This window comes from Benincasa hispida, chromosome 6, assembly GCF_027475165.1.
Source record: "Benincasa hispida cultivar pf3 chromosome 6, pf3_genome.v1.1, whole genome shotgun sequence".
In the NCBI taxonomy this organism is placed as follows: domain Eukaryota; kingdom Viridiplantae; phylum Streptophyta; class Magnoliopsida; order Cucurbitales; family Cucurbitaceae; genus Benincasa; species Benincasa hispida.
The window spans coordinates 35,235,807-35,248,492 of record NC_143483.1 but is presented as its reverse complement, the minus strand read 5'-3'; the positions used below and the strand labels follow the sequence as shown (position 1 = coordinate 35,248,492).

The window sequence follows — 12,686 nt, the reverse complement described above, 5'->3', positions numbered from 1 at the left end:
TATCGTTCTTTGAATATATATATAACCATTTCGCTTAACAAATGTGGAGTGTGTCGGTAAAAGAAGAATCCATGTACAAATTGCAGTGGTGTTATTATAAATATTAGTTTAGTTATTTTAATGATAACTATAATATGAGTTTAGTTTTTTTTTTAATTATTATTGAAAACTATTATTATAAGTTATATAATCATCAATGTAAGTTATATAATCATCAATGTTCCTTTAATTACACTTACTTTATCAAAATGAACAGTGTCTGCAAGTTGGAAATTTAATTCTCCTACCGACAAATGGTGAAAATAAAAAGTACTCATTTTTGTTTGAGTGCTTTCAAATCACCATAGTTATATTTTAATTATTATTATAATGATTAAAGAAGACACATATATATAGTACCTATGGAATTCGAAACCTCTAACCTCTAAGATGGAAGGTCGCAAAACATTTAAAAGTGTCAAGAATCATAATCTCGCCCACAGAAGTGGTGTTGAAACAGCACCAACAAGGAAATTTCAAAGGAAAAAGAAAATTGGATATGTTACATTAGACATTACAACAACACTTCAATTTCAGGAATATGTACGATACATGCCGAGGATTTTCAGGTGAAAAATAAAATCCAGAGAATAAAAACGGATTGAATCAAAGAATTGGTTTGTAATTTTTTCTTTAAAGAAAAGAACGATACAGTTCTATGTTGGTCATTCATTTTCTGCAACAAAGTTTGGATCCTGACCTTGACAGAGATATTCATCACAAAGAGATGCTGATCGCCAATCCTTTCTTAAACGCAGAATGTCTTCGGTAAAAGTAGAACCAGATGTTCCAATGAACACTCTCGACATTGCACATATGGTCTTGTCTAGCATGGCTTCCACCTTCAACATCATTTCAACACAAAAAACCCCAGTAGGTAATATTATATATGTGTTTACCAAGGTTTATCTAAAGATTTTTTTTTTTTTTTTCTTTCTTGAAATACAAATGGGTCTATGAAGATTTGAATATCTGACATCAAGAAAAGGCATGTCAATTACAGTATGCTCAATTTTGGCAGGCTTGCACTAAAAATTGGACAACCATAACAACAGACTAATCTATCCTCCTCAAGTAAGAACACCATACACAAACTCCCACATAGATTCTTCTAATGTAAATACTCTTTCAAGAATAAGAGGAAAATGTTTTTCTTTAGGAATAAAAAAAGAACGAACTTCTTTTCTCTCTCTTTTTTGGGGGATAGAATCAACAATTTTCATTAGAAAAAAAAAATGAAAGAATACAAGGGCAATAAAAAAAACAAGCCCGTGAAAGTAACTCCTCTAAAGAAAGGGTTTCCAACTAAGTAAGAAGTTAGCTAGGGAATAATTATAGAAAAGTTTTGAAAGCGAAGCCCAAAGCAAACTATGAAATTTCACTAGGGTCCTTATCCAAACCTGTGAACACGCCAAATATTCCACAACACAGAGCACACACACAACGGAACTTTCATTGGGAAAAAAAAAATGAGAAAAACTAATAGGAAAACTTGAGACTATCTGTACTACGCCTAACCCCAATAGGATGCAATACTTCAGCTTAACCCACTCACTATTATCTCAAAGGGACTAAAGTACAATGAAGGGGAAAAAAAGTAACAGCTATTGATGTCCAAAGAATGAACAAAGAGGGTCATGAAGACTAATCTGTAAACATATTCTGGATTAAATATTAATTCATGATGTCCACATCAATACTTTTATCCAGAGAAGATTCTATAATGCCTAATGAAGTTGTTTAATAGAGCAATACTAGGTGGAGGATGCATAAAATTTACTAAATAAATCGCGTTAGATTATTCAGATTCAAATTACTAAAGATAAATCACCTGAGAATCTCCCTCAATTTCATGCCGGTAAAGTAGAGCATCCCATTTCTCAGCTGAATTTCGAGGAGGTCGTTTAACTAGTGGTATAAGCTTTCCATTCACTATAACAAGGGACTGCAGCAATCCAGTTTCACTGTCGGCAGTATCCGTGGAAAGATAAATGACAGGTGAATTGGACCGTTCAACTACACTTGCAATGCAGTTTGCAGCTTGAGGAATAGGGTAAAAGCAACTTGGCCGTTTTGCATTACTGGAAATAAGCAAGAAATAAAAACTGCGAGTTTCTTAAACATCAAGGCCTTTCATAAAGCACGAATGTTGTAGGTATAGTAGAAGTATATATCAAATAATAATAATGAGGGCAAAACATCAAAAAACAGTTGCAGCATTATGAACATCAATACAAAATTTGAAAATAGATCGAGCAATCAAAGAACAACCCAGACAGCAATAATATAATAGATATAGGCAGATAATGTTGAGTAATGTTAAGATGTGTGATCATAATATGTCTTAGCAAGGAGATAGAATAAAAAACAAAACATTAATGCCCTGTCAACATTTGATTTTTTGTTTTTGAAAAATTTTGCCTATTTCTACTAATTTTCTTACGATGCTATACATCTTTTTTAAGTACAAGAGTTGAATTCTTAGCCAAATTCCAAACAAAAACAAGGTTTCAGAAACTATTCTTTTCTAGTTTCAAAATTTGTCTTGGTCTTTTAAGACACCGGTAAAAAGTAAATAAGAAAGCAAGGAATTTAAAAGTAGAATGGGTATTTATAGACCTACTTTTTAAAAATCAAGAAACAAAAACAAAATGATTACGGGCCTAACTTAGGCACAAAATGGAGCTGAGGGATGGAAGAAATACCAGAACTTCAGAAATCCATGTCGTCGAAAGTGAATAGCTATAAAATCGCTCCCCAAGAAAGTCTGAATGAAACGCTGGGCAGTGACCATAATAAGATGGCTTGGTTCAATAAGGGTCTTGCATTTGTGGGCAATAGGACCACCTGGTTGCACAAACCAATTGTTCTCTACATTAGCATAAAAAACATCCCCAATGGCAATAACATCAGCATCAGAAGAGAACTTGGACTGGATATCTTGAACCGTTCTATTACTGGGATTTTTAATATTCTCGTCCCAAGGAGATTCAAGTTTAGCCGTGGAAACCCCTATATTGTTTAACTGCTTAACATGTTCCTCATCCAAATAACAGTGATCAGGTTTTGAAAAATAACAGAAAAACTTATCAATCTGTATCCGTTTCTTCTGAATCTCGGAAAATTCTTCAAAAGAAATGACAGCCTTCCTACCCAAGCAATTATTGACGTGATCTACATCCAATACCCTACTGTACTGATAATCGACTTTGGAACTAGGAATAACCAGAACTCGATTAAGAATGGCCGCAAAGAACATGTGTTTCTCCAAGCATATCAAATGGTTCGACATCTGTCCTGATGCGCAAATGGCAAACAAAAACTTATTCGATTTCGGATTCCATTCGATAGTACGTCTTTGGGAAACTTCCTGGTCCACCTTTCTACACCTATCGAACCCAAAACCAACAAGATCAAGACCGTCACCGTATACTTCATTCGATGAGTTTCCAGTCTGATGTGGAGATAGAAGAACATTCTGGATTTCTTTATTGAGCGAAATCTGCCTAAGTAGCGATAATTTGAGGTCCTCAGAAGTAGAATTAAAAGAATGATTCCAAATTGATAAAAGACCTAACCGCTGCTGCTTCAACAAAAACAATGCGTGCAATTCAGATTCCTTCATTCGATAACCTAGCAAATCAAAAGCTCTGAACGACGAAGAGAACTGACCAGAGAAAAGATTCCTAACATCGGTGGAGAAATAGAGGAGTAGAAGGAAGAGAGGAAGAAAAATGGCAAAGAGATACCTCTTTTTGAAGGAGAAACGACGGCAGGGGAAGGTAGAGCGAAGATCGAGGTTACCGCCGACGTGGAAGGCGGCGGAGTGAGGTGAAGGAGAGTGGTTGATTTCATTCTGGTCGATTAGATTCTCTCGATCGTCGTCTTCGTCGGAATAGGAATCGGACTTCTCCATTAACACCCGAAAACAAGGAATTGAAAAGGGGAAACAGTTTCAAGGGAATTAGTAGCCGTTAATTGAAAATTAAAGTTTAGGGGAATTGAGATCTGAAATTCGTCGAGAACTCTGTCGGTGGCCAAAAACGATAGCGTATCAGTCCCAACCAAAGCCTAGCTACTTTTCATCTTCTTTTTTTTTTTTTTCTTTCTAACCAAAGCAAGCTTTTGCCATCTTAAGAGGAGTTTTTTTTTGTATGGATGGCCTCATTTGAGAGATCCAAATGAAAAATGGTCACCTATAAAAAACTTAATGGAAAATTGTATTCTACTGACATCATCCACGTGTGATTTTAACGCTTCGCCCCTGAGATGCACCCCGCACGCTTTAGCCTACCAAGGAACTCGATCATCGATTATCCGTCACTCGATCCTTGCTTACTCGTCACATGATCCTCAATGCATTATCACTCGATACCCAGATGCATGGCCACTCATTACATGTGTAATCGACACATGTATACTCGATCATAGGCACGTCATACTCGATACTCAATTAATGTATACTCGATCATTTTGAGTTGCCCCGGCCCATCGAGGTCTGCTCTATAGTTAATGCTCATGTACAAACATACATAAATTGAAAAATTTTCTGACAATTCTCACTATTCTTTCAAATCAATTTCTTGAAATGTGAAGTTTTTTTTCATTGTTATTAACTAAGAACAAAGAGAACTGAAATACAAAAGAGAAAATTGAGCTCACTTTCTCTCCAAAAAATCCACTTCATAAAACTTGTTTTTCTTGACAGAGATCAAGTTATAAAGGCATTTAGATCATTTCACTATATTGTCTCACACCTCAAGTAAGTAAATGTGCTAGTTTTTTCTCATTATTTGCTCGCGGTAAATGTGCTAGTTTTTTCTCATTATTTGCTCACGTTTTTTTTACTTTTTCGACGTTGTGTGAGACATACGAATGTAGCAAAGAGAACGAGTGAGTGTGAATTTGTGAGTGTGCACTAAGACATGCAAGTAGTTCCCAGTGGAGTGAGGATGAGGGGAGAGATGTGTATCAAGTATCGAGTAGCGAAAAGCGAGTAGCAAGGATCGTGTATAGCGAATATTTAATAGTAACTAATTTTCTTAACTGCTCACTTTGTGTATTGTTTTTCTTGAAGGATGGAGAAGTATATATTCTTATATTATGGTGGTACATGGGACGACACAAAAGACACTATATTGAAGGCCTTTTGAAGGGTTTGCTACTTCCGAGCACATTGGCGTATAATGAACTGGTGAATCTAGTATATGAGATCAAGCAAGTTAGTTTGATAGAGTTCAGGATTATAATAATGGTGACATATAAAATGAATATTGATTCTCCTCTAGTATGCTTAATGGACGATACTTATGTTAAATTTCTCCTCTCAAAGTATGGCCGTACTAGACCGCAGGTATTTGCAAATCTTGAGGAAATTGAAGAAATTCATCACGAGGCAACACTTGATTACCTAGAGAAAGAAGACCAACTCATGTGTGGAGTGGATGTCATTGAGCATGATGTTTTTCTATCGAATGTGTCACTGGAAAACGACAACATCGATGTTAATATAGCGAACATATTGCATCCAAATGTGACAATAAAAGAGGTTGGAACATGTATAAATGAGAATTCGATGATAGAAGATGAAGAGGCTGGGAATGAAGAATAGCCAACCTAGGTTTTTTTAGGGAGTGGTTCTTCTATTGTGAATGAAGAACAACCAACTCTATTTCTATCAAATGATTTTGACTATTTTGTTGGGAGTGTGCCTCGCCAAAATTCGTGTAATGTACTACCATCCAGTAGTAATGCCAGAACAGTGACTTAATCATGCAACCACAGTCGTCCATATGGTTGGGGAATACGGTTGAAGTAGGTCAAATTTTCTTCAGCAAGAGTGATGTGAAGATGAGGTTAGCAATTTTGGCCATTAAAAACAAAATTGAGCTGCAGGTTAAAAAATCAAACAAAAATATATTGTTCAGTGTTTGCTGCCAACTTGTAAGTGGGTCATTCGAGCAATTAAGATGAATCGATGAAATATTTTCATGATCACAAAATGCATGCCCAACCACACATGCTCGATTGAAGTATTGAATCATGATCACAGGAAAGCCAGTGTGCATTCATTATTGGTCACTTGATGAAGGACAAGTTCGGCGTTGTTCAGGGGGACAAACCACACCATATTATTGAGGATATGTGGCATCAGTTCGGTGTGAATATTAGTTATGACAAAACATGGCGTGCGAGAGAAACTACTTTTGTTCTTGTAAGGGGGACGCTAGTGAAAAGCATTTAAAAAGTGCTTTTATTATCCTCAAGTTTAGAACTAATATTGCTAGTTTTGTTTGGTTTGACGTGGTTTATTGAGTAATTTTAAAAAACTAAGCATCAGGAGCAATTTGTGCGAAAGTATCAAAAACCCAGGGCAAAACTCCAATTTTCAACAATTACGGGATGGCTATTGAATTAGGAAGAAACCAAGGACCCAATATCAAGAAAAAAGGCAAATTTGGAAGGCAATTTGGTCGAGCCAGCATTGGAAGAACGTTGCAACGCTACTCCCTGACGTTGTAGACCCGAGACCAATTGGAAATAGGACAATGTTGCAATGCTACATTGATGCGCGACTGACATGACGTCAACGTTGCAACGCTGTGTGCATATTATAAATAGCAGTGTTGTGTCGTCAAGTAAAAAAAAGAAAAGAGGGAAAGAGTGAGCCAATTTTGATAGATTTTACCTAAATTTTAATTTATACAAGAGTCGAAACAGAGAAATTCTTATCGTTTTTTGTTGAAGATTCAAGATTTCGATTGAGAGTTGATCTGAGAGCATTTCTAGATTGATCGTGACAGGAAGATTGATTATGATTGTGCAGTTTTGTTGAAGAACAATTCGGTATTCGTGGCAAGAGTCAAGAAGATTGTGATTGGGATTCGAACCTATTAAGAGGAGATCGTTCTTCTTTGTTAATTTATTTTGTGCCATAATGATTGTTTATTTGTTGAATACGAATCATGTGTGACTAAACTCTGTTTCTAGGGTGTTTGTGGATTTTAGAGATGTACCTTTAAATAGTGAATTTACAGTTGATTGATTTTGCATAGATTTCTAAATTGTTTGTGCTTAATGCTTTTGATTAACTAGTCATTAATTAAATGAACTTAAGTTAATTAGATGTCTCGAGAGAGAATTTAATTTATTGGACCCAATAATTTAGATTGTTATTTGAAATTGCATGAGAGTGAATTTAGAATAATAAGGGGTGCGATTGAAGGGTCTTAATGTTGTAACTATTCAAGCGATAGAAGAGATTCGGGTCGATGGGTAGTTATCAGGATGGTTTGAGCTCGAGAGAGGATTTCCTGATTTTAGAACTTCTAGCCTCAATCTATCAATTTCAATCAATTGCATGTCATAGTGTATTCCCTAAATGAAACAACACCTTGGAATTGTTTTACTCTGAATTATTCTTGTGTGTGACTGAATTTTTGTCATTCATAGTTATAAATAAAAATCATCTTTTGGTTTCCTAGATAAAATTGACGAAGAATTGTGATAGCTAAGTAGGAAAATTTTGCTCACGCCGTTCCCTAAGGACGATACAGTATTTGGGATTTATTACTTCGATTACGTGCGCTTGCACATACCGTCAAGTTTTTGTCACCGTTGCTGAGGACTGGCACGAAAATTTCCCAAGCTTAATATTGCTAAAGATTGAGTTGATCTTAATTTGGGTTTTTTTTTTTTTTTTTTTGTAGTTGTTGCAAAATATTGTATATGCGAAGAAGTTAACAGGCTTAACTTGTTCTTTATGATCTAAAACTTGAACGGACTTTGAGAAGAGTAAGAAGGAATAAGAGAGTTGAGCTCAACGCCATGGGAGACCAAGGGGGAGCTATGAACTATCAGAGATTATTTCCAACCAGCTTTCCCTACAACCCAGATGGGCATTGTTGAGACCCCAATTAATGCCAATAATTTTGAGCTAAAACCTGGTTTAATTCAGATGGCACGGGACCTTGCATTCAGGGGAACTTCACACGAAGATCTGCATAAGCACATCCGCTTTTTTTTTTGTTTTTTTTTTGGAAATTAGCAAGACGGTAAAAATAAACGAAGTCCCTTCTTTTGCTATTCGATTGAGATTGTTTCCTTTTTTTTTTGTGTAGGACAAGGCGAAAGATTGGCTGGAGTCACTTGCAATGGGAAGCATAACCACCTAGGATAAGTTGGCTCAAGCCTTTCTGGTCAAATTCTTCCCTCCTGCAAAAAAGAGTAGACTAAGAATAAAAATTAGCACATTCAGACAGAGAGAAGACGAACAGTTATTCAAGGCATGGGAATGCTATAAGGAGTTGCTACAAAAGTGTCCCCAGCATGGATACCCTAACTGGTTACAAAACCAGTTGTTCTACAATGGGTTGACCAGTACAACGAAATCCATCTTGGATGCTGCTGCAAGCGCCTCAATTTTTGCAAAAACTGTTGATGCTGCTCAGGAATTATTGGAGGACATGGCTGGCATGAGCTATAAGTGGCCCTTAGAATGATCTTCATTTAGAGTGGCTGGAGTTTATGAACTCGATGAGGTAAATGCTTTAAAGGTGTAGATGGCTACTTTGACTAATGTCATTAATCTCTTGTCTACAGGTACTCAACCATTGATTGCATCGATGGTAGCTTGTAATGCACTCACATCATGAGAGGTACCTAAACCTGAGTAGGCAAATTATGTGTGCCAAGCAAATCAATTTCAAGGAGCCCATCAAAATTCTTATCAGTTGAACAACCCACTTATTATCACCCAGGTTTGTGCAATCATGAGAATTTTTCATATGCTAACAATAAGAATGTTTTTCAGGAACCTTCAAGTTTTTCTAAAAAGAAACCATCTGTGGAGGCTTTGCTTGGGGATTTCATAAAGGAGTCAAGGAGTAGAACCAATTTCTTGGAGAGCACAGATTGAGGTTCAGGTTATCCAGATTAGCCAGATTGTTGCCACATTGAACACAATGAGCAAAGGAGATTTCCCTAGTTGTACGGAGAAAAACCTAAGGGAAGAGTGTAAAGCAATAACGTTGAGAAGTGGGGAAAATATTGTTCATCCTGTGACAGACCAGACAGAGGAACAGGTGGTATTGAGTCCTTCAGCTAGTAATATGAATCAAGGGAAAAAAGGTGATGTTTCTGTATCATCCAAATCAAGGTGTAATTCTGAACTTTCACCTACTATATTGAATAAAATCCCCTATCTCCAGTGCTTTCAGAAAAATAAATTGAATGATCAGTTTGTTAAATTTTTGGATATTTTTAAGAAGCTTCACATTAATATTCCTTTTGCAGATGTATTGGAACAAATGTCAAACTATGTGAAGTTCATGAAGGAAATGTTGTCTTCAAAGAAGAAGTTTGAAAAGTACAAAACGGCGAGCTTAAATAAGGAATGCAGTGCTATATTGCAAAAGAAGTTACCGCAAAAATTGAAGGATCTTGGGAGTTTTACAATTCCCTGCACTATAGGGAATCTGACAGTAAACAAAGCTTTATGTGATTTAGGAGCCTCAATTAATCTAATGCTTTTATCTTTGTATAGGAAACTGGACATAGGAGAGTTACAGTCGACGACGATCTCATTGCAGTTAGTAGATCATTCCCTCACTTACCCTCGTGTTGTAGTAGAGGATGTCCTGGTTAAAGTTGGTGATTTCATCTTCCTAGCATATTTTGTGATCCTAGACATGGAAAAAGATGCTGAAATTCCCACCATCCTTGGACGGCCATTCCTAGCCACAAGCAGAGCTTTGATTGATGTTTATGATGGCAAGCTTACACTTCGAGTGAACGATGAAGAGGTAAAATTCAGCATCTTTCGTTCTTCCAAACCCAATGAGCCTGTAAGTTTGTGCCAGGAGATCAACGAAGTAGATGGTAAATATTCTGAACAATCTCTTGGTAAAGGAAAGGGCAAGGAAAAAGTAAGTTGTCCTGAACAATCTCCAAAGGAAAGTACAGTAAATTTTTTCGATTATATTCGTAAGGGAGATATTGAATTGATGGATGAAGGGAGAAAAGAGTATGCTTTCTCTAATAACTGTTCTTTGACTAATTTTTCATGTGATTGTCAGTGTAGGAGAAAATTATATATTTGAGGTGTTGTTGTGCATGGAATGATGAAGCCACCTTGAAAGTTGTCTGAATTAGAGACATGGTCTAGCTAAAGATATTAAACTAGCGCTTCTTGGAAGGCAACCCAAGTGTTCTTGTTTTATTTTAGTTTTATTTCATTTGTTATTTGATTATTTTATTTTTTTAGGATAGAGAGCCACCTCATGACTATTTTGTTTTGATCCTTAAGTTGGAGATGATGCTCAAGTGTTTTCAAGCACCAGTTCACCATCCAGATTCGTGAATCCCTGCTCATTACCCGGGCTTGTATCACTCATCTGTCATGTGATTGTTTTAGATGTTATGCATTAGGGACAATGCATCTTTTTAAGTTTGGGGTGGGAGGCGTACTTTGTGCTTGAATATTGTGCTTTTATACATGTTGTTTTGAGTTGATTGTTTTATGCATGATATTGTGATTTTGAGAAAAAATTGAAAAAAAAAATTGAAAATTTTGAAAAAGAGTTGATTTTGTTAGGAAGAATGTTGAGACTGATTGAATTGTGTTCTTTGGTTGCTTTCTTTTACTATGATGGTTGATGAGTCACTCATGATATATGCCATGCTTTGAAGTAGAAATTGGGTAACATAGTCCTATCTTGAGTGTTCTTTGTTCTGAATCCCTTTTTGTATCATCTATTATCTTGAGCAGAACCACTTTAATTTAGAACCTCTAACTGAACAAAGCATTAATTTAAGTCAATTTGGTTTTCACCTTGAAAGGCCCCACTGGTTAAAGAGTATCTTGCATGATGGTTTGTAATGTTAGACTAAGAGGATAGAAAATAATATTACTATTGTCTTTAAAAAAAAAAAAAAAAAGAGTATACTCATGTGCTTAAAAGAAATATCTTTTTCTTATTGTAAACTTGTAATGTGTATGCATGGATAGGGGTAAAAAGAGCTGTCTTTGCTGTGATCAGTTAAGACACCTAGGAATTGACTGGGTATGGTTTCCTACAATGGATGTGTGAAAGCTAGTGCCCCTGGGTAAAATGGTGCAAGCTGGGATCCCATTCAAATAAGTAGTGCAGGCACCTTAGTTGACATTTTACTTTCTTGAGTGTGGTGATGCTTGATGATTGGTGCTTGAGCTAGATTATGGGGAAAATTAATGAAGCTTAATTAAATATTAAGTCAGTTTGTGAGCTTTGAATTAAAGAAAGAGTCACACACACACATAGATAATAAAAAGTTTTGGCTTTAGAATCTCTCAACGATTAGGATGTGTCTTAATTTTTCTGTGGATGAGTGTTGTATATGTTGGAAAGCTGATGAAACCGGAATAAGAGAATGCATGCCTTGAACCTTTTTCATTTTAGTATTCATTATTTCTCCTACTTTGTGTTTCTTTCTTTTCTTTGCTCGGAACTAGCAAAGTTTTAAGTTTAGGGTTGTGAAAAGCATAAAAAAAAATGCTTTTATTACCCTCGATTTTAGAACTAACATTGCTAGTTTTGTTTGGTTTGATGTGGTTTATTGAGTAATTTCAGGAAACTAAGCATCAGGAGCAATTTGTGCGAAAATGATAAAAAAAAAACTCGGGGCAAAACTCCAATTTTAAGCAATTACAGGTTGGCTATGGAATTAGGAAGAAACCAAGGACCCAAGATGAAGAAAAAAGGCAAATTTGGAAGGTAATTCGAGGGAGCCAGCGTTGGAATAACGTTGCAACATTGCTCCCTGACCCTGTAGACTCGAGACCAATTGGAAATAGGGCAATGTTGTAACGCTACAACTTTGACTCGCGGCTGGCATGACGCCAACATTGCAACGCTAACAATGTTGAGTCGCTAGTCAAAAAAAAGAGAGAGAGAAAAAGAGTGAGCTGATTTTGATAGATTTTACTTAAATTCTAATTCGTACAAGAGCAAAAATAGAGTAATTCTTATCGTTTTTGGTTGAAGACTCGAGATTTAGATTAAGAGTTGATTTGAGAGCGTTTCTGGATTGATCATGACAGGAAGATTGATCGTGATCGTGCAGTTTTGTTGAAGAACAATTCGATATTCATGGCGAAAGTCAAGAAGATTGAGATTGGGATTCGAACCTATTAAGGGGAGATCGTTCTTCTTGTTAATTTATTTTCTGCCATAATGATTGTTTGTTTGTTGAATATTGTTATCGGAATAATGCGTGGCTAAACTTTGTTTCTAGGGTGTTTGTGGATTTTAGGGATGTTACTTTGAATAGTGAATTTACAATTAATTGATTTTGCATAGATTTCTAAATTGTTTATGCTTAATGCTTTTGATTAACTAGCCATTAATTGAATGAACTTAAGTTAGTTAGATGTCTCGAGAGAGAATTTAATTCGCTGGAACCAATAATTTAGATTGTTAATCAAAATTGTACGAAAGTAAATTTAGAATAATAAGAGGTGCGATTGAAGGGTCTTAATGCTGTAACTATTCAAGCGATAGAAAAGATTCAGTTTGATGGGTAGTTATTAGGATGGTTTGAGCTCGAGAAAGGATTTCCTGATTTTATAACTTCTAGCCTCAATCTATCAATTTCAATCAATTACATGT

At 35.9% G+C, this 12,686-nt stretch overlaps 2 protein-coding genes across 3 annotated transcripts; one reads left to right on the top strand and one right to left on the bottom strand.

Moving 5' to 3' along the window:
- Positions 1 to 513: 513 nt before the first annotated feature.
- On the bottom strand, positions 514 to 4,218 carry LOC120080268 (O-fucosyltransferase 36-like). 2 transcript variants are annotated; one of them, XM_039034888.2, is made up of 3 exons: positions 2,745 to 4,218; positions 1,871 to 2,120; positions 514 to 881 (listed from the first exon to the last, which is right to left on the bottom strand). In XM_039034888.2, the coding sequence occupies exons 1-3, from the start codon at positions 3,953 to 3,955 to the stop codon at positions 705 to 707; spliced, it is 1,638 nt and encodes a 545-aa protein (XP_038890816.1). In that variant the 5' UTR covers positions 3,956 to 4,218; the 3' UTR covers positions 514 to 704. The 2 variants fall into 2 exon arrangements, with proteins under 2 accessions (XP_038890816.1, XP_038890814.1); XM_039034886.2 differs by having other exon boundaries at positions 1,871 to 2,144; positions 2,745 to 4,127.
- Positions 4,219 to 9,002: 4,784 nt separating this feature from the next.
- Positions 9,003 to 12,212, top strand: LOC150035628 (uncharacterized). Its single transcript, XM_090314377.1, has 2 exons — positions 9,003 to 10,063; positions 12,119 to 12,212. The coding sequence occupies exons 1-2, from the start codon at positions 9,003 to 9,005 to the stop codon at positions 12,210 to 12,212; spliced, it is 1,155 nt and encodes a 384-aa protein (XP_090170503.1).
- The last annotated feature ends 474 nt before the right edge of the window (positions 12,213 to 12,686 follow it).

Coding starts and splice junctions, on each gene's coding strand:
- LOC120080268 (XM_039034886.2), bottom strand. CDS start 3,955: ATGGAGAAGTCCGATTCCTATTCCGACGAAGACGACGATCGAGAGAAT. Junction 2,145..2,744: donor CATGGATTTCTGAAGTTCTG/GTATTTCTTCCA, acceptor AGAAACTCGCAG/TTTTTATTTCTTGCTTATTT. Junction 882..1,870: donor AAATTGAGGGAGATTCTCAG/GTGATTTATCTT, acceptor ATGATGTTGAAG/GTGGAAGCCATGCTAGACAA.
- LOC150035628 (XM_090314377.1), top strand. CDS start 9,003: ATGAGCAAAGGAGATTTCCCTAGTTGTACGGAGAAAAACCTAAGGGAA. Junction 10,064..12,118: donor ATGGATGAAGGGAGAAAAGA/GTATGCTTTCTC, acceptor TGATCATGACAG/GAAGATTGATCGTGATCGTG.